Below are 27158 nucleotides of genomic sequence, written 5' to 3'. Positions count from 1 at the left end.
ACTTGCCGTAGCCTTGACGACCTTGCAGGCTTATGCAAAGGCTAAAATGTCATTTAGTTAGCATGTTATGTATGCCAGGTCATTGTTAATCTCTCAAGAACAGATTCTGCTCTGCGTTTGAATCTGTCGGGGGGGTTCGTCATTTTGCGTACGCACTGGCCTACAAGTGGGCGTGCCTTCAGATCAGGAAGCAGGCCGCTCTTTACCCAATCAAATGTAGTGGGCGGGATTTACGTGTCTGCCGATCCTTCCCCACTAGAAAAAAAACGAAACTCGTTTAACAATAGCGTCCTCGGAGCAGACAAAACCACGGAAAGATATTCACATTTTAACTTGCTCTTCCATCATAGAAACAAGTGGGGTTATAACCAAAACGATCCATGTTCTCTGGGAGAAGTGGTGTTAGTGTTCCGTGTAGAAATATTGTTAGTGGGAATGAAAACATAGTCGCACCACCGGAAGTGAAAGGCTGAAGGCAGACCAAAACCCCGGTTTCCTTGCGCACGTGTGCTACGTTGACTTCCTCCCAGAGCCAAGTGAGATAGTAAAAAACAGCAGAGGGCGCAGTTTTTCCTTTTCATTTGGCGATGGGTTCCCAGATTGGGTCATTGTTGACCTGGCATCCTATAGTGTGTATAGTTTCAATGTACAGATTAAAGATTTTGTTTATATTATACTGTTTAGACTGATGATAGGTTTTTGGTTTACCTATGATCCTAGATGACTATTTCTATGCAATTGATGTATTACCTTGTGTTTTCCTTGCTTACTGTAAATCGCTCTGGATTAAGAGCGTCTGCTAAATGCCTAAATTGTAAATTGTATTGTTGTCTGCAAAGACAAATCCGCTTGAACACTCTCTCTTGTGCGCACGTGTGTGCTCTCTCCATAACTCTCTCTGTCTCTCTTTCACACACTCACACACACACACACACACGTGCTTGCAATGACATAACGTTACATTTTCACGGGACACAATATTATCTTACCATGCTGCTTCCTTTGAACTTCATGTGAGCCTTGCTTTCAAAAACTTCTGTGATAGAAATCTAACTAATTAACAACTTCGGTGAGTTAAGATTGAAGCAAAGATCATAGCACCAGTCATACTTTAAATAATTTATGATCTCCGACACACGTCACAGACTTCACAGACTTGCTTAACAGCTCCAACCACCTCCAATCTCCCGTATATGAACATGGGAGGTATGCATTCCTATGCATTAGATGAGATTAACTCTATAGATGAATTTCATTCAGTTTTTATACTTTTTATCAGGTTATGCTTGCTTTTTATGACATTTTAAATACATTTTAAGGATTTATTTATTTCGATTGATAGTGTTTTTTTTGCACCATTTATTTATTCTTTTAAGATTTTTCTTTGGAGAAACATAATCTTGCTTTTTTTTCTCTGAATCTGCTTGCAGATGGAAAACAAATGACAAATAAAACAATCTTGAAGTGCATCAGAGCAGGAAAGCCATCTTATGCATTGTTGTCAAGGCATAAGATGCTCTTCTACGGCTGGAACAGGATGTGAAACCGTTTGTGGTTTAGAGAAGTAACTGAACTACAGACCCTAGAAGAGCGTGACAGACAGTAATGCACACGCTGACGCTGTTGTTGGGTCAAAGGTTGATCTGACAAAAACATAAGGTCATGCAGACAAGTCAACAGACAGATCACAAGATCATCAGACACAGAGTACAGAACTCCTATTTCGTTTCTCTGTCGTAGTCGTATGTCATTGGTACACTACTCAACGTGTGTGTCAGAGAGATCAATGCTTGGCAGCAAAGGCTACTATAGTAGCCCACCAACATTGGTGGAAAGTAACTAAGTACATTTACTTAAAGGGATATTTCACTTTCAAAAAAACTTTTGGTCATTTTATCGTCTACTCAGGCTTTTAAGTTGCTTGATTCAGTATTTTGATATTTGATATTCATTTGATCAGACACGCCCCCTTCCTATACAAACCCATTATAACTTCAAACTCCATTTTAACCATGATAGATTCATCAAAAACACCCGTCCTTGGTTCTGGTGACTCATACCGCCCCCCCTAATACGCGAGGGGGCCGTGTTTTTTCTATTACTTTATTTATACATTTTTTATATTTTTGGGGGAAAATGAAAAAAAGAAAATACAATAAAAAATATATATAAAATAAATGAAAAAAATTATCGGAAAAACACGGCCCCTCACGCATTAGGAGGGCAGGGGGAAGGGGGCGTGTCTGATAAAATGAATACCAAATATCCAAATATTGAATAAAGCATCTTAAAAACTGTCTGGGGGGCTCACAAAGGCCTGAGTAGACGATAAAATGACCAAACGTTTTTTTGAAAGTGAAATATCCCTTTAAGTAATGTACTTAAGTACAGTTTTGAGGTATTTGTACTTTACTTGAGTATTTCCAATTTCCAATACTTTTACTTCTACTCCACTACATCTCAGAGGCAAATATTGTACTTTTACTCCACTACAATTATTTTAAAACTTTAGTTACTAGTTACTTTTCAGATATGAATTATGATATTATGAAACATGCATTAACCACTTTAGCCCTATTTTATACATAGGCTATCAACAACGCGTTGCATCGCGCAGCGTGAGCTTGTAGATCTGCTATTTTCAACATTCTAGTACTTTTACTTTTGGTACTTTAAGTACATTTTTATGCCAATACTTTTGTACTTTTACTCAAGTAAATTTTGAATTCCGGACTTTTACTTGTAACAGAGTACTTCTTCTACATTGCAGTATTGATACTTTTACTTAAGTAAAACATTTGAGTACTTTTTCCTGCCCACCAACATGATATCAAAGCATAGTTATAACAACATGACAGAACAAAAAGGACTCACAGACATTTCAGCCAGGCGTGACATGTTTGAGTGCATCCGCGTTTGTTACCGTGTGATGCTAATAGACGCACGCGGTCAGCTGTTCTGTTGTTGACTTTATAGGTAAACTGTGTAACTTTTAGCTATTTAGTTTATAGATATATGCCATCATTTCCCTCTATCAGCCACTATATATCATTCCTGTTCAGGGACACCTCTGTCTGTGGGGGGAATAACATTCTGTGTTCGTTAGTGCTCTCTCTAATCAATGAATGCATCAAAGACAGGTGTGTTTAACAACACACCTCCCCACAAGTTGCATAGTCGAGCTTTAAGTAAGTTTGTCTTCAGTTATATGTAAAGCACGTTGTAACTTTGAGTGATTTATAGATAAAGTGTATTTGTATTAACCAGACACCCGGTCGCTCACCTGTAACCTCTCTAAGGCCGTGGCAGCCATGTTGGCATTCTTGAAGTTGACAAAGGCACAGAAGCGCTCATGTAGAACCCTGATGCTTTCTATCTCCCCGTACCTGTAAGTAAGCATGGAAACAAAGAAAGCCATGATGTAGGGATGTGCAGGTTCAGAGCCTCTGAATTGCCCTTTCGGCTAGTGGTTAAGATGTTGGCTTTTCGCATGGGAGACGCAGGTTTGAATCCCAGGCGTAACACATGTGATTTAAACCATAGAGGTTCTCTAATACCTGAAGGCCTAATATAACTATATAACGTCTCTGTCGGGTGGAAACCTCATATGTACAAAACGGTACGTTTTCAGGATTCAAATTCAAAAATAGCAAAAGCAGATCAAGAAGCTCAAAACGATGGATCTGCTAATTTTGATACTTTTGTGTGACGATTCAGTATGATCAAGTAGGGCATTGATTTATTTAAAAAGTTAAAATATGGAGATAAGAGAAACGGTAATCATGTTTATAATATTTTCAACTTGGCGTTTTTCAGCTGGGAAGAAGCGCTTTGGTGGACACGTCACACAGCCTTACGTTTTGAAGAGGTCCCGTATGTCTTTCTCTGTGATGTCCACAGTGACGTTCCCCACCCACAGGGACGGACAGGGACTCCTGGGCAGGAGAATAGAGGGACAGATAAGAGAGAGAGAGAGAGAGAGAGAGAGAGAGAGAGAGAGAGAGAGAGAGAGAGAGAGAGAGAGAGAGAGCGGGTGAAAGGAGGATGAGGATGGAACAGTCAAGTCAAGTCAATTTTATTTATAAAGCACATTTAAAAGCACATTTGGTCAACCAAGGTTGACCAAAGTGCTGCACAACGTATAGCAAACAAATATACAAGAAAAAACAACAAATGTTAACTAAAGAATCGTAATATTATCGTATATATAAATTACGTGTTGTGTCGTGTGACGCGGTAGTATGATCAAGTAGGGCATTAATTTACAAAAAGTCAACAACGTTATCCAACGTACCCATTCAGGTCCGTTCCACACGTGTGTTCTACTGTTTGAGAAAAAGAAAAGAGAAGATAGGAATTAACTCAGAGGTATGTTACCCATACCATATAATCAGCGGTAAAAAACATGTCAACAATCCTGAAATACTTCAACTAAATACATCCAGCTGTTCAGTAGGAGACTCAATAGAGTATCATTAGGAGACTATTAATAGCTCACAACCCCCAAGCTTGTATATCTGCTTTTTATACATTTAAGACATTTTAAACTTGTGAAATGGGACATTCTGCATAATGAGTACTTTTACTTTTGGTACTCTAAGTATATTTTGATGCTAATACTTTTGTACTTTTACTCAAGTCAATTTTGATTACCGGACTTTTACTCTACATTGCAGTATTGATACTTTTACTTAAGTAAAAAAATATATATTTTTTTCCATCACTGGTGATAAGCAGTATTTTGGTCAGCAGTTTTTAAAGAGTATTTTTTTTAAAGATACGTTTTTAAAGATAAGCAGTATATGAAACGTTTTTTAAAGATAAGCAGTATTTTGGTCAGCAGTTACCTTTGAGGTCACAGGAACCCAGGGCAGCCTGGACTGTAGTAAACTTCTCTAGCAGCAGAACGCCTTGGACCTCGTCGAAACCCAAGTCCTATAAGGGGGGGGGGGGCGAATCCATAGATCGATACAGAGAAATCAAGTGATAGACAGACAAAGCGATAGATTGATCCCGTCTGTCTGTCTGTCTGTCTGTCTGTCTGTCTGTCTGTCTGTCTGTCTGTCAGACTATTTATCTACATATCCATCATCATGGATAGATATATTATTATATCATCTCTGTCGGGTGGAAAGGAAACCTAATTTGTCCAAAACAGTTACTTATCAGGATTCAAATTCAAAAGTAGCAGATCTACAAGCTCAAAACGCGCCATTTCGGCCTGCGTTTCAAGCTTGCGGATCTGCTACTTTTGATGCTTTTGTGTGATGCTGTGGTGTGATCAAGTAGGGTGTTGATTCACGAAAAAAATACAAAAAGTTAAAATACAGAGATAAGAGGTTTATGCCCCAACAGCAGCGATATATGTCACATCAACATCAGACTGACTGACTGACTGACTGACTGACTGACTGACTGACTGACTGACTGACTGACTGATTGATTGATTGATTGATTGATCGATTGACAGACTGATTGATTGACAGACTGATTGATTGACAGACTAATTGACTGACAGACTGATTGATTCATTGACAGACTGATTGATTGATTGACAGAATGATTGATTGATTGATACCATGAGCTGTAAGACGCGACAGTTGAAGAGTTCATTGGAGGCCTCCTCACAGTCCTCATCCAGCTGTAACACCTGCTCCATGGCCTTCTCTGCATCACTGTAACGCTAACACACACACACACACACACACACACACACACACACACACACACACACACAAACAAAATAGAGAAATTAACCACATTTATAAATGTTTTTGATGCGTTCTCTGTCTTAATGGATTAAACCTGTTTTTTCCGATGCCACTCACCTTCAGCCCCATGAGAGCACTTCCCTTGCGGAAGTATCCTTTTGGCCAATCTTTAGCCAGCTTGATGGACTTGATGGCGTCCGTTAGGGCTGCAGAGTACTGCTCTAGACACCAGTAGCAGTAAGACCTGTTCCCATAGAATCTGTGTGTGAGAGAGAGAGAGAGAGAGAGAGAGAGAGAGAGAGAGAGAGAGAGAGAGAGAGAGAGAGAGAGAGAGAGAGAGAAACAGAGACAGAGACAATGAATGACTTAAATCAGGGGTCTTCAAACAGGAGGTCCGGGACCCCTAGGGGGTCCTCAGAGTTACTGTCGGGGGTCCGGCAATAACGTGTGGTTCCGCCGTGTGGTGGGGAACATTAGCCGAAAATAGCAGATCTACAAGCTCACAACGCCTCGCGCTGCGTGGCGTTGTGAGCTTGTAGATCGGCTATTTTCGGAGAGTCGGTGTAGAGGGAAAAATAAAAAGCCAACGGTTAAGTTGACTAAATAATTAGGGTTTCAAAGGTTAACTGTCTGAAAATACACATTAACGTGAATCCAGCTATCTATGAAATCTATGAAAAAGTTTGATCTGCAACATAATTTTATACAGTTTATACAGTGGGGGTCCCTGCTTCATCTCTTTCTCCGCTAGGGGGTCCTTGGCCTGAAAAACGTTGAAGACCTCTGACTTGCATTATAATCGAATGAAATCAATGAGTTGGATTAACTGTTGTTGCATCCTTATAGATCAGCTCACCTGTGGTCTTGGGGGTCGCAGTGAATGGCTGCTGTAAACATGTCCACAGCCTGGCTGTACAGGCCCTGCTTGAACATCTGGATGCCCTCCTCTGGCACACGCACACACACACGCACGCGCGGACACACACACACACACACACACACACACACACACACACACACACACACACACACACACACACACACACACACACACACACACACACACACACACACACACACACACAGTTGAAGTTATTGAACACCCAATACTGTGGAATTCTGCTGACTCTGTAAAGCCGAGTTTAGACCCAAAAATGTGCGACTAGACGAAACAGTTTTAAGTCTGAGCTGTTTGCTACTTCATAGTACGATGGTGTTGCGTGCCGAAAATAACCATCTACAATATAGTTACGCTGTTTTGGGCAGCGCGCAACACCAGTGTACGACACAGCATAAATTAAGCTTTATTAAAGCAGTGGTTCTCAAACTATTTCATGTCATGAATGTGTATTTGGCTGCGGACCACCCCCCCCCCCCCATCTGAAAAGGTTTTGTTCCAGGGACCCACAGAAGACAAGATTTGTGTATTCAAAATGTTCCAAACATTTTTTAGATTTTTTCAAATTTGTTCAAAAATAGCAGATGCGTCACTTTGTGCTGCGCTGTGACCTTGTAGATCTGATTAAATAGCCAACGTATAAATGGATGAAGTGGTTAAAAGAATGATGTTGTAACACATTTTGCCCCCCCCAGACGCTATTTTTTTTCTAATTTTTTACTCCCCAGACAGCGCACCTTTGTGGCGCTGTCAGACATAGGATAAGCGCCTAGTTAGTTGGATTGGTCAAAATGTCAGTAATCAAAGTGCTTTTTGGAGGGATCAAGAGTCAGGTGTGAATGGTTTATTTCGCTTGTTTCCGCCCCGCCCCCATCACCAGTGCAGTTGTAACCAGAACAGCAACGTCGTGAGAGAGGAGTAGACTGTTGCTGAGACTCCTGAGAAGGAGAGACTAATTGACGTTTGCGTCATGTTATCTTTATCAAATATGGACCCCAAGCCCATTCCCAGTAGGAAAAAGAGCGGTGGAACTGAAAGGACAAGAAATAAGTCCTGTGTGTGTCCTGTGGAGGAGGTGTTTCAAAAATGACTGATATTCAAAGCCCCCCAGTCAGTCAAATATGCTGCTGCTGTCGCAAGTAAGTTGCACAACACTGATTCTTCTCAACACGTGGGGTTCCCAGGAATGCTCTAGACCAGCTATGATTAACAGTTAATCATTTAGAAGCTCTCAGGTCCTTGGTCTAATCAATACATTATGCACTGCAGCTGTGGGTCCTTAAAATTAAATCACAAATTAAATCTCAAATCACAGACCTAGATGCCACAACAAACAGTCCACGGTTGGACTGTTATATAACACAAAACATATATATTATATAACTGGTATAATATTGAGTTATTAGTATATTCCGAGGGATTATGTTACTATAAACATTGTATTCTGACCAGCCTGTAACAAGCTGTAAACATTTAGTTCATAACGTGACACAAGTTGGTAGACTATTCTATATGGCTGAATGTTTAGCTATAAAAAAAATATCTTGGCATTAGGCTACTTGTTACTGTCTAAGCTTATTCCATTTAGTGCTAGTAGATGTGGTTTGTTGTGGTATGTCTCTCTTCACATTAAACCAACTAGTCTCTTATAGTTGAGTGAGTTGACTTTGTCAACGTTTAATGTTACTGAAATAACATCACACAAGTTGAAAGTTGCTTGTGACATACTACTGTATATGTTTACTATTCTTACTCTTATTCTATTCTTGTTGAATAGTATAGCATTATTTTAGGAGTCCTGTTGTGACTGTACACTGGAAACATTTTGTTGGGAGCATTTGATGGTAAGCACTGGACTGGATATAGAACACTTTTGTGTGACTGTTGGTATGGCTTTTCGGCGATTACTTAGCCCACGTGGAAAGGAATAATGATGTAACAGTTGAATTCATATGGATTGATTTTTATTTACAGGAAACATCTCCGACAAAATGTACTATTGTTATGGTCTGAAGCACTGTCAGGCTGTCATGTGTGTGCACGCGCAAGGCATGTGTGTGAGTGCGGGTGGTACGTTCATGTGCGTTCATGTAGTATGTGGGTAGGGTGGCCTGGAAGGGTGTACAGTATGACTCCCGGCCTGAATTTTTGTCCCAGGCCGGCCCTGCTAGTGAGGATGAATTATATGAAGACATGGTTGAAAATGACTGAAATGCTCACCTGTTAGTGCTGCTCCTCTCTTCTTCAATGGATCCTTACTATTATCCACCTGTGATCACAGTACAGCGGTAAATGTGACATAAAGGTCTTTTTTGCATGTCCCACATTATGTCCCGTGATGATGATGGCCCAAGCTGAAGGTCAAACAACATCTGGTGGCATTAGAATTTAATGTATCATACAGTACATTCGTACAGGTGCAGTACAATTGGCCCCTTTTCCACCGGGGGTTGAACCGGTTCCGTTCTTTTTTCCCGCCTAATTTTGAACCAGTTCAGACATGTTTCCAACGAAAATGTTTTGGTTCCGAACCCTAAAAGTTGGTTCGGAACTGGAAAAAAAAAATCGATACAAACAATGGTAAAAGTAACCAAAAAAGTCTTCGTTAAAAACAAGAAAAGAAAAGGGAAACTGTAGGCTAACTGCCATTGACTTTCCCCTGTGAAATGGACACTTCAACCGGTTATATTTGACACATTGCTGGCCAGGCCTGCGATTGAACCTGGGGCAACTGGGGACTCCTGCTCCCCAGGTGGGCTCCATATAGGCAGAAGGGCCTGAATGCCCCCCCCCCCCCCTACACTATTGCGATTGACTGGTCTATTTATTTTCCCCGACCGGCACTGGTCTAGCACCCCACCGTTTCCCATTGTGTTGCGCAATCGTCGTTGTGTATTAGCTGCATGCTTGCCTCTCGCCGCATTGACCGTTCTGTTACTGGCTACGTCACGTGCTGTTGATCTCTCACCCATTTCGGATGCTGTCAATGCACCGAATGGGACATTATCACGTTCAATCATCTATTGATTGGTGTAAGTAGTTGAGATACTGACCTACCCACGTTTAATCAGACTATTGATTGGTGAGATACTGACCTACTGACGGGGCTCAGTAGGTGTTTTGTATATAAGGACATTATTATAAGTATAGTATAGCTTTTGACCGCGGCGTCTCACCCGACTCAGCCGACTCAGTGCCGTCCGAGTTATGTACCGATAGGGACAGAATCGTAAATCATGTTTTGGGGTAAGCGTTTGCCCCTGGGTAGGTCAGTATCTCACCAATCAATAGTCTGTTTAAACATGGGTAGGTCAGTATCTCACCTACTTAAACCAATCAATAGTCTGATTAAACGTGGGTAGGTCAGTATCTCACCTACTTAAACCAATCAATAGTCTGATTAATCGAGGTGAAAACATGCAATTTAATGTCATTGTCAATGTCTCTTATTGTAGGCTGCTACAGTTAGGCTAGATTTCACATGGAGTATAGCTGACATCTCGCCGAGTGTGGTAGAACAGCATTTTCGGTTTGTCGGGTCCATAAAATAATGGGTGCCGTCCGGGTGCGTCTTTCTTTTTTCTTTTTTTTAATCTCCACTCGGATCTCAGAACCAATTTCAGGGGTCTATTAGTGTTTGGGTCTGTCATTTTGAACCTGTGAAGAGCTCTATGTGTAGAATATATAATCTAATATGTTCACTATTTATTCTGACTTTTTTAAAGGTTTTTTTTCAAGTTTATTGAAATGCAATATTTCATGTAGTTCTTCTAACGTTCACTGTAGAGTAAGCTTGAATTTCCCTTAAATAGAAAGTCTGAAAATGACTTTAACATTTACAATCTGTTCTTTTTCCAGAGCTATAGTGCTTATAGTTATTTTTGGTTCCATTTGGTTCCATTTGTATACTCTTCGGAGCTACACCAAAACTGACAGTGAACGTCATGACGTGTGTGTGTGCATGTGTACCTGGCTGCTCCTAGCCTCGTTCTCCTTATTCTCTCGTGAGCTCTGTCCCTTTCTGTTCCGTCGGCTTTTGGGTTTGATGTGGCTGGCGGCGCCGGCCACAAACGCACTGTTCACGTCCCACTCTGGTTCCTGAAACACAGGTGAATAAGACATTCATTAAAGGAGCAGTTCACCCAAATAATCACTTATTATCTATCAATTACACACCCCATAAAGCCTTGAATTCATGGAGATTTTCTTTTGTTTTTGTCACATTCCTAAACCAATAATTTGATGACCGGATGGCTGCTCAGTAGGAGACTCAATAGAGTATCAGTAGGAGACTCTAGAAATAAAATCTCCATGAATTTGAGGCTTTGTGGGGTGTGTAATTGATAGATATATATATATTTTTTTTAACCTTTTAAGGACCAACAATTGGACCTGGACCTCATTTTACTATCAACTTCCAACCATAGGGATCATCTCTGACTGAAATCGAATCAAACGCTTAAGTTTAACTTTGACTTTGACAAAATAAATAGGTTCCACCATTATCAAAAGGATAACGCAATAAAGCTGACAGCTTATTTCCATTGCGGTCCTTGAGGATATATTGTGTAAACAATGTACTGATGCATGAATGCTTGAAGTTTTGAACGTGTGTGTGTGAGCAGGGGTCCACATACAGTAGAACGTCTTGTACCTACCACCATGCCAGGGGAGAGAAAGACAAGGAAAGAACAAGGGTATACTGTTGATTACTATTTAATATGTACACCCAAAACATCATTATCATAATGTTATTGTATAATCTAGCATGCCTCTGCAACTGTCTATATCTGTAATTGAAATATCTCTAGACTTTGCTGTCTTGTTATTTTTTTGGTGTTAATTTTGGTAGACTTCACTTGCTAGTTTTTTCACAAGGCTATGTACAGCCTTGTCCGGCAATTCCAGCTAGCAGATTTGTCGCACTGGGAGGCAAACTGAAGCCAAACGTTTTATGTAATGCACTGGAGTCACTGAGAGCCAGTGGGACAATAAACACTGTTTTTGAACGATTTAGACCTTTGTAAAAAACAAAATCTGAAAAATAAAAGAAGACACGTCAAACTTTGATCCGACTCCAGTTTGCCTCCCCAGTGCGTCAATGGCACATGGCCCATGACGTAGAACATGTCCTTTCCTTCTTGACATGGCCTTGGTTTTTCATGGGTTGTCCTGGTAAACACGTCATTTGATGACATCTGCCAGTAACTCCTGAATATCTCAAATAGCCACAGTGTCAAGGTACTGCTCCTCTGGCCATGCTCTGCTCTGACCATATCCTCCAGGCCTTGGACAGCCTCTTTGTCACCTTCTTAAAGGGAAAGACCACTATGGTAGAGGTTTGGGTTGTGTAGTTACCTTGCCATGATGTAACTCCAAAGGTGGACAAGAAATCAAAAATAATTGATTAGAAATTGATAATTCTAAATATACTCCTCATTGACTTCCATTGTACGGTGAAACAGCTCTCAAAGTCACTCTTTTAGCATATAAACGAAGATAAACTAAGTTGATTCAGACAATATAGCACATCACCAAACCCAGTACTGTTGGTTGTTTTAATAAGAATGTTAACTTCCTGTTGATTTAGCAATTTCTATTATGAAGAAAACCCGGAATAGTAAAATCAACAGGAAGTTGACATTTTTATGATGTTCTATATTGTCTGAATCAGCTTTGTTTGTGTTGGTTTATGTGCGAAAAGAGTGACTTTGAGAGCTGTTTTACTGTACAATGTAGGTCAATTAGGAGCATATTTTGAATTATCAATGTCTAATCAATGGAGCAATAATTTTTGATTTCTTGTCCACCTTTGGAGTTACATCATGGCAAGGTGACTACACAACCCAAACCTCTACCATAGTGGTCTTGCCCTTTAAGCCTGATTTACTTAGTTGCACACTGGTGTTGCCTGCGGTACATAGCAGATATACAAGCTCACAACGCGTCGTTGCTACAGTATTCACCGCAGGCAACACTAGTGTGCAACTATAAATATAAATCCGGCGTAATTCCCCTTCTCTCACACTCTCTCTCTCTCTCTCTCTCTGTCTCTCCCCTCTGGCCACTTCCACATTCCATTCTACGCAACTCAGCGCTTAATTCCCCTTGATTTAAAAATGTTCTCCCCCTCATCCTTCCCCTTTTTGTTTTTCTTTCTTTCTTTCCTGGAAAACAACAAAACGGTGTACTGTATAGCTTGCACGAAAACTAATTTCACCCACTGGAATACAGCTGTGTCATGCTGCATTCACACGGGCAGATACAAAGATACAGTCTACCATTCATTTTCAATGGAAGCCAGCGACATGAAGATGTATACAAAGCAACATCCGACGTTTGTAGCTGCTACAAAAGATACAAAGCTACAAATTGAAGTTGAGCTGGGTTCAACTTCCAGATACAAAGATACAAAACTACAACTGTAGCTCCGATAACGCAGCGAAGCGATGACGTAAACGACTGTGTTGAGCAACACAGATACAAAGCGGGAAAAAAAGTGCTGTGTGTATCATTGTATCTTTGTATCTGCCCGTGTGAACCATAGAGTTAAAAAATAATAGAGAGGGCACCGGAAATCCCCGCCCATCGATCCACTTGCATTGAGTTGCTCACCCAGCGCATACTCCTAAATCACCCCTTCTTCCGGGTTGTGAAAAGTGACGGGCGGGGCTATTTGGGGCTTATGTTATGCGTCACAGAGGTGACACGTTTTGCGCCACCTCCATGCGCAACCCTGTGCGCAAGCTTGTGCACATGCTCGCGAGTCGAGCCCATTGGTCGAAACCAATTTTCGCTCGTTCGTGACAGTGGCCCAGGCCGTTTTAATCTGCAGTACCTATGAATGGCCAGCATGTCCAATGCGCTCCAATGCAACCTCTGGGTACTGGGGGCTTGGTGTGAACGCAGCATAAAACCTGTGTGTGTGACAATAAAGCTGCTTGTGATTCTGAGGCCTGTCTAGCATGCCATCATCCACCCACCTCCTCCACGGCTCTGCAGGCGGGCGGCTGACGGTTGTTGCCGGTGTTCCTGGTTGTCACCAGGGCAGGAGGGGCTGCGGGGCGAGGAGGAGGGGGAGGGGGAGGGGGAGGAGGTGGTGGCTCTTTGTTGCTCCTGAAAGGAGCTGCTCTTCCTGTGTTGTTCTTCTTCTTCTCCTCCTCCACGGTCGTCGTCTTCTCCTCCTCATCACTGTCACTCTCCCACGCATCACCTCCACCACCATCTCCCTGACCCTGTTTGGGGACACAGAGCAACTTTTTCATTGTTGAGGAGGAGGAGGTCCAAATACTACTGCAGTGTGTAGTTTCAATGTACAGTAACAGATTATAGATTTTTTGTGGATATTCTACTGTTGGACTGATGATAGGTTCTTGGTTTACTTATGTATTAGTTTATTAGTAGATTACTATTTCTTTGTATACGACTTTGTATTAGAAGTACTAATGTGTGATCCGCTAAACAATGTAAAATGTTTTATTGTTCCTGCTGTTCTACATACTGCCAACCAGGTGAAGAAATCACAGATTGAGGCTTTTAAACCTTTGCTTTTATATGAACTATCCAAGACATAGATTTTATGGAAGATGCTTCTGAAACATATTGCTAGTGCTTTGACCACTTCAAATCTCTCTAATCTTAAAATAATAACCGAAAACAGCCGATCTACAAGCTCTCAATGAGAACGTTGTTGTTCCGAAACAACACTATTCAAAAGACCAGTGGTTCTCAAAGTACGTTTACATTTCTAACCCCCCCCCCCCTCCCCCATCGGCATGAAAAATATTTCTTTCTGTCTCTTCAGACCTTGCTTTTTTAGAGAACAACAACATTTTTGTGGATGGAATCATCAGTGGTTTTAAATTCGGTTGGCAAAATGACCCTCATAACCCTTGGGACATTTCAATGAGAAGTGTAGGAAAGCATTTCAACTATTCCATCCTCATCATGGGCCCATGGGTGCGAATTTCAGCACAGCGTTACTGTTTTAGGCATTGTAGCTGACGCTCTTCTCCAGATGGACTTATATAGTGAGTATATAATGGTTGAATAAGCTTAAATTCCAAGAACGCCCAACATTGCAAACATCCCATGTAGCATGGAATGTGATGGTCAAGTTAAACCACAGACAAAATATTAGAGAAGTACAGAAAAAGGAAGGAAATGAGTCTCGCCTGGCCTGGTGAATCCTCCATCTTCTCCTCTTTCTCTTGTTTCTTCCGCTGTTTCTGTCTCTGAAAGGAGAAGATGGCGTTTTTGCAGTCACACACAGTATGGTGGGCTAGGAGAATGCTTTTTTTCCAGGCCTGGGCTATTAGGTGAATGCTTGATCGGTCACATAATTCTTGCTTCATATCGCTGCTGTCGGGCAGAAACCTCTTATCTCCATTATGTTTTTTTTGTAAATAAATGGACGCCCTACTTGATCACACTACAGCGTCACACAAAAGCATGGCAAAAGTAGCAGATCTACAAGCTCAAAACGCTGTTTCGTGCTTGTGGATCTGCTACTTTGCCATTTTTGAATTTGAATCCTGAGTTACAGTTTTGGCCGTATGATGTTTCCACCCGACAGAGACGATATACAGTAATACTTGTTCTTGGTAGCCTACTAACTGCATTCAACCCGCCTCAACCCGCCCCGCGAACCCATATATAAATCTATGGCTCAACCCGCCCCGCGACCCGCGGTGGGTATATATATATATATTATATAGCGCTCTTTTAAGTACCCAAAGTCGCTTTAAATGTCTACAGTAGCACAACATTGTCATGGGCTAAATAAACAAGCATGTTGTTCAAAATAGATTTTATTTAAATTTTTTGCGTGTGAGAGCAGCTGACCCGCTCACCCGCAGCCCGCATAATTGCCTCTGAAATCCTGACTCGACCACCCACGCCGCGGGTTGACCTGCGGGTTACGTGTCGGCCCGCTCATCACTAATAGACATATAAAGGTAGACGCCTCCTCCGGCTCTGAGGCGTCTGTATCTCGGGCGCGCTTCCGCTTCCGCAGGGCAAGCTGGAAAATTTCGCGTGCGTCACAGAGAGGGACGTTCGATAGGCCAATCAGAAGCAGGTGGGGGCGGGTCTTTTCGTAAGAGGCACCCGCGCTGCAACTAGTCAGTTAGACGCGCTGTGATTGGCCAGTAGTCACTTTGAGTGGCAGTTTGTCTTCTATGGCGGCCGCCAGAGCCTTGTATTGCAATACAGGTCGCTCCAATGAACCGCAGAGGCCAATGAGGTATCTAGGTTTCTATATCTATGGTCAGGAGGATCTGTCTCCTTGTACCTTATTTTGTAGTATCGTTCCAATGTTTCCTTTTCTCCTTGGAGCTGTTGGCTGTCTTGTCTCACCTACCCTTTGATTAGTCATGTTCTCCACCTGTGTCCTGTTGTGCCCCAGCCAATACCTGTGTTGATTTTGTCTTTGAGTTCACCTGTGTCTATAGTCATGTGTCTATTTAAGCCCTGTGTTTGTAAATACTTCTTGCCAGTTTATTACTTACTTATACAATGTGAGTATATCTGTCCCAGAGCTGTTAAGTGTTTAAAGTTCAGTTTCCCAGTGTGCTTCCTGTTTATTTCTTATTAAATACCCTTTAATTTAGACTGCTCTGCCTCCGTTTCGACGTTTCTGCGCTTGGGTCCTACACTCCTGTCTGGGTCTGTAAACAGGAGACACACGATTTCATGGTAGTACAATCTGAGCAGACACATTCTGAATTTAGACTGCATGAGTCTTTAGTTTTAACCAGTTGAACCTCGCCAGCATCCATATTCTGGGGGAAACATTAGCCAAAATAGCCGATCTACAAGCTCACAACTACTATTTTCAGCACGCAGCTACATGTAAATCAAGCATTAAGACGTCATCACGGCCCGCCAAAAATACATTTTCAGCTAAAAGACTAAAAACATTTCACATGACTGAAATATGAATGGAATTGTATTCAAAAGACCATGACTAAAACTAAATAAATATTTGCTGTCAACCAGCAGGCCACAAATATCATTCAGTGCTTCTGTTAATCTGAAATGGCATTTAGGTGCCCAGACCTTGAATATTCCAACAAAACAAATCTCCCCCAATGTCACAGAATCCTGCATGGCCACAATAATAGACAGAGCTCAGTGGCTGTGTATGGAGGGTGGGGGGGAGTGTTTAACAAACATAAATAGCAATGAGGTAATGCTGTAAACAGACACACACTGACACACAAGCAGTGGTGGACAAAGTACTCAACCCCAGGACTGTCCACCACTGACACACAAGTGTGCACCACACATCACATGCATACACAACACACGGTCCTGTGCAGATTAACTGTCCTGGAACAACGGACCCTTTTCACAACAGCCATTTTGACAGGTAAATGCGGGACTCCCTCTTTCTTTGGTGTTTCGCCCACCTGGGCCCACCTCGGCGAAACACCTCACAAAAACTATGCCTAAATCATAACCTTAAAGACGCACCCGGACGGCACCCATTATTTTATGAACCCGAAAAACCTAAAATACTGTTCTAACACAGTCGGCGAGATGTCAGCTATACTCCATGCTGTAGCAGCCTACAATAAGAGAATTGATTTGACAATGACATTAAATTGCATGTTTTCACCTCGATTGATAAGGAATCGGAACCATGATCACACATGCCACGGTGCACTTTGATTCCACGGAGGTATAGTTTAATGCGCTTTGTGCGTGTGCTCTCGGCTTTCACTTTAACTGACAGGGGAACAACTTTGTTCCCCCATATATTACTGCAGTAATCTGATCCCTGGTCAGTCAGTCTATCATAGCAGCACTTGATTCTAGCAGCCCGAGCCCCGCGGGCATTTACTGTCTTGTCTCACCTACCCTTTGATTAGTCACGTTCTCCACCTGTGTCCTGTTGTGCCCCAGCCAATACCTGTGTTGATTTTGTCTTTGAGTTCACCTGTGTCTATAGTCATGTGTCTATTTAAGCCCTGTGTTTGTATATATTTCTTGCCAGTTTATTACTTACTTATACAATGTGAGTATATCTGTCCCAGAGCTGTTTAGTGTTTCCCAGTAAAGTTCAGTTTCCTCAGTGTGCTTCCTGTTTATTTCTTATTAAATACCCTTTAATTTAGACTGCTCTGCCTCTGTTTCGTCGTTTCTGCGCTTGGGTCCTACATTCCTGTCTCACACCCTGACCATCAGTCATTCTAACTGGGTCTGTAAACAGGACACATACGATTTCATGGTGGTACAATCTGAGCAGACACATTCTGAATTTAGACTGCATGAGTCTTTAGTTTTAACCAGTTGAACCTCGCCAGCATCAATATTCTGGGGGAAACATTAGCCAAAAATAGACGATCTACAAGCTCACGTGAGCTCACTGTGAGCTTGTAGATCGTCTTTTTTTTGTCGAGGAGATTTGGGCGCAGACAGGAAGGAAAGCAAGTACAGAGCCAACTCGAGTCCAGTTTACTAAGTCTAGAAGTGGTTCCATTTCTGGATATCTCATTTTGAAACCACATAAGTTTCACTTTGAGAGTGTATGTAAAAATAGACCCTTACTTATACGGGTCAATCGTGTTTGGTGGTGTAGTGTGTGTAAGTGGACTGTTGGTGGCGCTGGTCCATCTCTCTATACTCACTTTCCTCTTGGCTCTCCTCTTCTCGGCTCTCCGTCTGTTTTTCTCCTCTTCGCTCAGACACTCCTCCCCACTGAGTGTGTCCTGCACAGCACACACACACACACACACACGCACACACACACACACACACACACACACACACACACACACACACACACACACACACACACACACACACACACACACACACACACACACACACACACACGCACACACACACACACACAAGACTAAGATTATCACGGTAAAGGCTCATCCAATGAGGCATAAAGTGCACACCACTACTATAGCAGCTGAATCCTTATCTTATCCCCTTACGGGTCACTTGTCTTTACACTTTCAAAGTCAAATTAACACAGTGGATTGTACTGTGTGGCATCACAACGGTAATTCTCTTCAGGGGATTTATTTGTGGGTTAAGAGAAAGAAAGAGTGAGAGACAGAGAGACAAAGAGAGAAAGAGACATGATACAAGATGGCCCACATTTCTTTGTCTTTATCTTTTTCCCATTTGACATTTTTCTGCCAATTTAGTCATTGTGCCAATCCTCCCCATGTGTATACTGTAGTCCCTGTCACCGTTGACCCCTACTGTCGGTGTGGGGAGGAGGTAGACCAGTGGTTCTCACACTTTTTCATGTCAAGGACCCCACAATTTAGGTGTATATCGCCCGCGGGACCCCCATCTGAAAAGATTTTGTGCCAGGGACCCCCATTCAAGATTTGTGTTGACAGCTGACTGTCAGATCTGAGTGACCTGGAGCTGGGAGATTGGTCTAAAAGTTCCACAATAATAGGGAGGTGCAAGACCGTAACAGGCTTTGAAGACAAACAAAATAATGTTAGTTCAGGCACCCAGACCAACCTGGTGGCTGTAGTGCAGCAACAGAGATCTCCCCCCCCCCTGTTTCCATTGTGGTCCTATGTATTCAATTCATATTTGGGCGGGAACCCCTATTTGTAACTATACCATTCAAGACGGGAACCCCTTTTGGGGGTATATAACAACATAAATGTTTTGTAATTTTTGAATACATATTTTAAGTTTTTCAGAAAACTTAGGTCCGAATTTAGAAGGAGTTTTTAGAATCGGCCTCAGATCTGGATGGGTTAAAGGGATAGTTCACCCCCAAAATGACTTTTTTCCTATCGATTTGACATCCCATGGAGACTTGAATTTGTGGATATTTTTTTTGTTTTTGTCGCATTCCTAATCCAATAATTTGATGACCGGCAGCGGTTCCGTTAGGTCGGAGACACAAAGAGTCTCCTTTGTGTCTCCTACCGGAACCGCTGCCTACCGGTCCGCTGGTCATCAAATTATTCGCTTAGGAATGCGCTAAAAACAAAACAATATCCATGAATACAGTCTCCATGGGATGACTAATCGATAGAAAAAAATAAATGATTTGGGTGAACTATCCCTTAGTTTAACCCTGTCTTCTACCCTGACCCATCCCAAACCATAGCAAAGTGTGTTAGAATTAGGTGGGTCATGAGCTTAAGGCCGAGAAGTAGTAGAATCGAATCAGTTTGTTTGTTTGGTTTGGACTCTCAGCTGCATGTCATTCCCCTCTACTGTATCACTCTCTCCCAGATTCTGTCTGTCTGTCCCTCAACGACTATCAATAAGGAAATGTATCAATCTATTAGCCTGGAAACCAGACGAATCTGCTACAGCTAAAAAATGATTGCCCTGGGCAGATTGTCTTCTACGCAGTGATATTAGTCTATCAATCTATAGATATATATGATTGATGGCTGTGGCTGTGTGTGTGTGTACCTGTGAAATATAGCTGTCACCTCCTCCTCCTTCATCTGTCTGGTCAGAGGCCCCGCCCCCAACCTCCATCTCCTCCTGCTCATCTGGCCCGTCTACACACACACACACACACACACACACACACACACACACACACACACACACACACACACACATTTTTCTTTGTTAGATATATTCAGCTGATACTGTTGATTTTGCGATTTTTATTAAGAAGAAAACACGCACTGAATCCGCGGATCCGGATCCGGAACTTCAAATAGTAAAATCAACAGGAAGTTGACATTTTTATAATAAAAAAAAACAGTACTGGGTTTGGTGATGATATTCTCTGAATCAGCTTTGTTTGTGTTCGTTTACGGGCTAAAAGAGTGACGTGTGAGCTGTTTCACTGTATAATGTAAGTCAATGAGGAGCATATTTTGAATAATCAATTTCTAATCAATGGAGCAATTATTTCTTATTTCTTGTCCATCTTTGGAGTTACACCATAGCAAGGTAACTACACAACCCAAACCTCTACCAATGTGGTCTTGCCCTTTAAACAAACATCATGTAGTTGTTCACAGAATGATGCACGTTGTTGGATTGTTGAAGGGATCAAGACTATGTCGTCCTGGTCAGAAAGAAACACCACCTCCAACCACAGGGCCACATACCCATCATGCCTAGGATGTCAGAATCATACTTCATACCCAATACAACTGGTTCTCTGACGTTTCAGTGTTGTTGTGCCACACCTCATAGGGAGATACTGTACTATTTTTGGCTATGAATGCCGGCTAAATTATTTATATAGTGTAGGATCAGTGGTAGCTGGTTACACAAAAGAAAATGTAGAATACAGCCAGAAATGCATCAAGTCTGCCTGATACAATATTTCATTGCTGTCCATTGGAAACCTTGTACTGTATGTCCAAGACTGTTACTTTTCAGAAAATGTAACAAGAACCTGTGTTCCAATGGATCCAATGTAGTTATTATTTAGTCACAAGCTCTTGTCAATACTTTTCATTGGTTCAATGTTCATAAAAACCCACAGACACACAGGGGACGACTTCACCCATTTTCAACTTATCTTCATATAATTGGTCCTCACTAATAATCATTATAATATGGTACCATTTTGTTCTATTAGGTCTGTGTCTCAGAGGAGAGCTGTGGACATTTCAGAAACCCGCCTACCAGTGACATCATCGTTAGGCAGATTCTTTTCCCCAAACAATTTAGATTTTTATTAACACAAGAACAATGGCTTCCATTATAGCATGCTAACATTCCAGGAGTAGAAAGCCTGCAGTTTCTATTAGCTTGGATTCCCCATCGATGATGTTACTGGTAGGCGGGTTGCTGAACTGTCCACATCCCTCCTGAGACACAGAGTGAATAGACAAAAGTGGTACAATTTTATAATGGACATTAGCGAGGACTAATTATATAAATATAGGTTGAAAATGGCAGCAACAATATACAGTATAGGCTGTATAATGAAAGCTGCTGGTAACCGGAAGAGTCGCCCCAAAAGCAAAACACGCTCGCCCCCATTTTCTTCCGCCGACCGCTCGGCTCTTGTATTCTTGTATTTGTTTTACTGAGGATAAGGTTAGAAATAAGTTTAGGGTTAGGCATAGTTTTACTGAGGTTAAGTTAGGATTAGGGTTAGGTTTTGACACTGTTTTACTGAGGTTCATGTTAGGAATAAAGTTAGGTTTAGGCATAGTTTACTGAGGTTACGTTCAGGAATACCAGGTAGAGACCGTTCCGAGGCCGCCAGATTTGCGCCCGGGGCGACTGTGTTTTGGGGCGAGCGTTTTGGTATTCAAGCTGCTCTTTAATGATGTTGTGATTGTGTGTGTGTGTGTGTGTGTGTGTGCATGTTTTCTATGGGTGTGTGAATGGGTGGGTGGACTCCCAGTGTCTGGCACATAATCCAAGCAGAAATGCAGATGTAATCCATTCCTGTGTCAGTTTGAGTTTGGATGATGAACCATGATGAAACCTTAATGCGTACCCTCTCTCTGTCACATGATGCCACCGATGCTTTATGATTTGTCAGTGTAGAACCCATTAACCTGAGGCCTGTGTTCACACAGGCAGATATAAAGATACATGCTACCATTCATTTTCAATGGAAGCCAGCGACACGAAGATACAAAGCAACATCCAACGTTTGTAGCTGCTACAAAAGATACAAAGATACAAATTGAAGTTGAGCTGGGTTCAACTTCCAGATACAAAGATACAAAACTACAACTGTAGCTCCGATGACACAGCGCGCTTGATGACCTCAACGACCATTTATTGACCAAAAATGTTTTGTGCCAGGGATCCCAAGAGAGAAGATTTGAGTTATAAAAATGATATATATTTTTTTTAAATAGCAGATGTACAAGCTCGCAGCGCGGCACGATGGTGACGCGCTGTGAGCTTGTATATCTGCTATGTTTGAGGACCGCTCTTCTAAACCACTGTTCTAAATCCTAAGAGTTTTCTGAAAAACTCATGTTGCTATATAAAATCTAAAATGCCTTCCTTGTTTTAATGGGTTAATGCAGTACTAATGTAGTGCTTACTTGTTCTCTTAGAACTCTGCTGTGACCTTGCAGTACATACATACATACTGTAAATTGCTCTGTCTGCTAAATTCCTAAATTGTAATGGTAATAAACCAAATCATCATAATTCATGACATCATGCACACAGCCAAAAATGTATTTCCGGGTAGATAACGCCGGCAGCATCGCGTTGGACCAGTCTTATTCCTTAACCTTATTTCTGGACAAACGGAACAAAATAATATATTTCTAACAGTCAATAACAATATCATAAGTGTCTTATGATATTGTTATTGACTGTTAGAAATATATTATTTTGTTCTGAATATCCGGTTGACAAACTACTGTAGACATAGCTAATGTTCTGGACTCTTTATTTTATATTGTGTGGAAATCCATTATTTGTTTACAAACATTCTGTTCTGGTCTATTTATGCCTAGAAAAGAACACCGATTACACAAAAACAGCAGTTATACTTCACCTTTTCAGTCGGTAGGGTCATTTTCTTAATAACAGAGACAGTATAGTAACTTTGCGTATAATAAACTGTTGTCACATGGTTGCTTGTAATGATTATTATGAATAATTATCGAAGTAAATATGATCTTTTTTTGACTGACATTGACGCAACGGTATATGAGAGGGTGACTGACCACGGCACCAACCCTTTTGATTGATTGATTGATTGATTGAATACTTTATTAACAGTTTGCAAAGAAAAGCACAGAAAGTGCAGTTCTATACAAGGTCTGCTAGACATTTTGACTTACTTACAGGTACACTGACTCAGCTGAAGGCAAAAAAAAATTGTAATTATGGGTTTGTTTCATGTGGGCGTTTCTGTGTGGAAGCGTGAAGTTAACTAGAAGCTGTCCACGCTGGCACAGAGAAATGTTCAAGCGGCATTTCTTCCTCGGCCTAGAGGGAATGTGCGTGCATTAAATGACCCGTTTCGTTTAATGACTATAGAGCAGTGGTGTGTTCTAGGTTTTTTTCTGAGGTATACGATAATCATTCCCTGCACGACATGCGCGTGGTCGTGGGTATACGCTAGCGCGTTTGCAATGGATGAAATGGTTAGTAGAGGGCTACACTTGGCTATTAAGAATTTCTACAGGTCACACTACGTACGTATATATTGCGTAACACGGTAGAACACACCACTGCTATAGAGATACTGTGTACCGATTTGCGTGAGGTTTGGACAAAATCTGCCTTCTGGTGGCGCTAACAGGCCCATGTGAAGAATTTGGGGCAGAGGTTCTACTCTGGCATCCAGGGAGTGTGTGTTTTGTCTGATCTTGTAGATCGGCTGTTATTTGGCCAAAGAGATTTGGTGTGGAGAGAAAAAAAGCGGTCCACGGTGAAGAGGCAACTCAGGTAAAATGTACCAAATCTAGAGAGTTGAGGTTATCATAACGTCTCTGTTGAGTGTCCAAAACTGTTACTTTTCAGGATTAATATTAAAGAAATTGTAGCAGATCAACAAGCTCAAAACACGTTGCTTCGCGCATTGTTTCGAGCTTGTAGATCTGCTACTTTTGATGCTTTTGTGTGACGCTGTAGTGTGATCAAGTAGCCTATGCCCTGTGGCAGGGGTCTTCAACGTTTTCAGGCCAAGGACCCCCTAGCTGAGAGAGAGATGAAGCAGGGACCTCCTACTCTATATTGTATAAAATTGTGTTTCAGATTAAAGTTTTTTTTTTTACTATTTTTTCCCCTATAGCCTCTTTGCCAAAAATAGCCGATCTACATGCTCTGAGAACTTGTAGATCTGCTATTTTTGGCTAATGTTCCCCTCAGAAAAGTAATTCTGGTTCAAGTGGTTAATGTAAAAATCCTATCACACAAAGATTTGGCGGACCCCCTATAGTAGCTCTGAGGACCCCCTAGGGGTCCCGGACCCCCTGTTGAAGGCCCCTGCCCTATGGCATTGATTTACGAAAAAACACAAACAGTTAAAATATGGAGATAGGAGGTTTCTGCCCGACAGCAACGATAACCTGTGTTTACCTCTCAAAATGCCTACTGGGAAGAAAAAAAACCCTACAATTGACCGGAGTCCCCCAGGGATCTATACTAGGCTCCCCCTCCTGACTGAAGAGAGAAGAATGTCTGGACAGAAGCTGACAGAAACACAATCCTGCATGTGAGAACTTGTTGGACTGTGTAAAATGCTGTCCTTTTTCTTGGTTGCAGTGACTAGAGAACACACATGGGCAACACACGGCCCAAGGGCCGACTCCGGCCTCAATCTATCCCCTCAACGTCCTCAAAAACGACGAGTACATAGCCATTTACCTTTTTTTTTTACCATTTGAGTACATAACTGCAAATGATATATCAAATGTTTACAAGTGTACAACAGTCTGCCTTGAGTCCATATTCATAACATAATGCAAAACCTCAAAGTACAGCTGTAAAACAGCTGTTAAAAAAAAGGGGGGTCAGCATGATGTTGTAACAGAACATTCCTGTGTTGTGAAGCAAGGACCTGCAGGCCTTCAGGCATGGGTCCTATAGGTCACAACACAAGAATTTTATATATTTGACATATTTGGTTTACATTTATTTTCCCAGGCCTTCGTGCTGCGTTCACACTGCCAGCTACAAAGATACAGGCTAGTGAGGCTATTTTATTTTTTTTTGCAATGGAAGCCAGCGACATGAAGCTACAAAGATACATTTGTCCGTCGTTTGTAGCTGCTACAACAGCTACAACAGCTACAACAGCTACAAATCAGTTGAGCAGGTTTCAACTTCAGCTACAAAGATACAAAGTTACAAATATGCTGTGTATAGCTTTGTATCTTTGTATCTTTGTGCATAGGTGCCGGATACCCCCACTATTTAGCAATCGACTTGCCGATCTCGCCGACCGCTGTTTTACGTTTTTTTTATGACCGGCGCTGGTCTAGCACCCCACCGTTCCCATTGTGTTGTGCAATCGTTGTTGTGTATCGGCTGCATGCTTGCCTCTCGCCCCAATGACCGCTCAGTTACTGGCTACGTGAAGTTGCTCTCTCAATTCGGATCAACTAGGTGTCAGACAAGCTAATAACACAACAATAAATCGTTGTTCTTTGTATGCTGGCTGTGGGTGTGAAAGAAAGCAGCCGATGCCCACGGGGCTCGGGCTGCTATCAAGTGCTGCTATGATAGACTGACTGACCAGGGATCAGATTACTGCAGCACAATATATGGGGGAACAAAGTTGTTCCCCCTTCAGGTAAAGTGAGAGCCGAGAGCGCACGCACAAAGCACATCAAACCTCCGTGGAATCAAAGTGCACCGTGGCATGTGTGATCATGGATTACTTATTCATCGAGGTGAAAACATGCAATTTAATGTCTCTTACTGTAGGCTACTACAGCTGACATCTCACCTACATTGTGTTAGAACAGCATTTTAGGTTTGTCGGGTCCATAAAATAATGGGTGCCGTCCGGGTGCGTCTTTCTTTTTTCTTTTTTTATGTTGGCTCCACTCGGATCTCGGAACCAATTCCAGGGGTCCATTAGGGTTTGGGTCCATCCCCTCCCCCACAAAATGTCCCTTCACTTTTTCACTCCTGCCGGCGCGCTTGTCTTTGTGTCTTTGTGTCTTTGTCTTTTCAGGCCTGGGAAATAGCTTACTGTAAATCAGTATAGTCATGTCAAAGTTTCAATTCAACAGTCCAATGTGTGGCCCTTTGCTCACTTTATCGAAGTCAATATAAACACTCATGAAAGATATGCCTCCCACCCCGCCCTGGACTAGAAAAACTATACATCAACTGAACCAACACAACAACGACTTTAGACTCCACAAAAGCTGCATAGGTAATCACCTCCGAGAAATTATGATAATTTGACGGTTTCTCGCTGAGAACTGAGGTGAACTCCACACCACATGAAGAAGGTAGCGCACGCACATCCGTGGTCCAGGTGCAAGACAAGAACAGAGTCTGCACAGCTGGTGATGCTGAAAAAGCTCCTCTGTATTTTTATTGCGTCGTCAACGCTTCGATCTATTCAGATCTTCATCAAGACATATGACATATGACATATGTCCTGATGAAGATCTGAATAGATCGAAACGCTGACGACGCAATAAAAATACAGAGGAGCTTTTTCAACCAGCATGCCTTGCCTTGCCTTGCTACATGTTGGGTTGTGAACCGTGGTTACTGCAGAGGCCCCTGGTATGATTGGAATCTTTTCTTTAACCACTTAAACCCCATATGGCTGACCGGAGACAGTCCCTCAGGTCAAACACTCACAATTAACTTAGCTATCTTCACCTGCATTTACCTGTTAAAATGGCTGCTGTGAAAAAGGGTTTGTTTGCAGAACATAGCAGATCGACAAGTTCGCTACGCGGCGTGTTGTGAGCTTGTCGATCTGCTATCTTCTGTGAAAGCTTTCCCCACAATATGAATGCTTGGGTTCAAGTTCCCTGTACGTAGATAGACCGTTTAGAAAGGTGAGAGGATGACAGAGGTAAAGGAGCGAGGCACTGGTACAATTTGATCCTAGGCCATTCACACACACACACACACACACACACACACACACACACACACACACACACACACACACA

The 27158-nt window shown here is 42.0% G+C and overlaps 1 protein-coding gene across 1 annotated transcript in view; it reads right to left on the bottom strand.

Moving 5' to 3' along the window:
- The window catches only part of LOC308103684 (uncharacterized protein), a 52649-nt gene that overhangs the window by 5299 nt on the left and 20192 nt on the right, over positions 1-27158 (bottom strand). Inside the window, exons 2-14 of the mRNA XM_080453805.1 lie at positions 20026-20117; positions 18243-18323; positions 14784-14843; positions 13593-13844; positions 10579-10707; positions 8830-8878; positions 6568-6658; positions 5829-5970; positions 5579-5683; positions 4848-4935; positions 4295-4325; positions 3858-3935; positions 3284-3386 (exon numbers count right to left, since the gene is read on the bottom strand). Coding sequence (XP_080309931.1) covers positions 3284-3386; positions 3858-3935; positions 4295-4325; positions 4848-4935; positions 5579-5683; positions 5829-5970; positions 6568-6658; positions 8830-8878; positions 10579-10707; positions 13593-13844; positions 14784-14843; positions 18243-18323; positions 20026-20117 — 1301 coding nt within the window. The remainder of the gene's footprint in view (positions 1-3283; positions 3387-3857; positions 3936-4294; positions 4326-4847; positions 4936-5578; positions 5684-5828; positions 5971-6567; positions 6659-8829; positions 8879-10578; positions 10708-13592; positions 13845-14783; positions 14844-18242; positions 18324-20025; positions 20118-27158) is intronic.

Source organism: Gymnoscopelus braueri (genome assembly GCF_963280865.1).
Source record: "Gymnoscopelus braueri genome assembly, chromosome: 2".
Taxonomy (NCBI): Eukaryota; Metazoa; Chordata; class Actinopteri; order Myctophiformes; family Myctophidae; genus Gymnoscopelus; species Gymnoscopelus braueri.
This window is presented reverse-complemented; position numbering and strand designations above follow the sequence as displayed.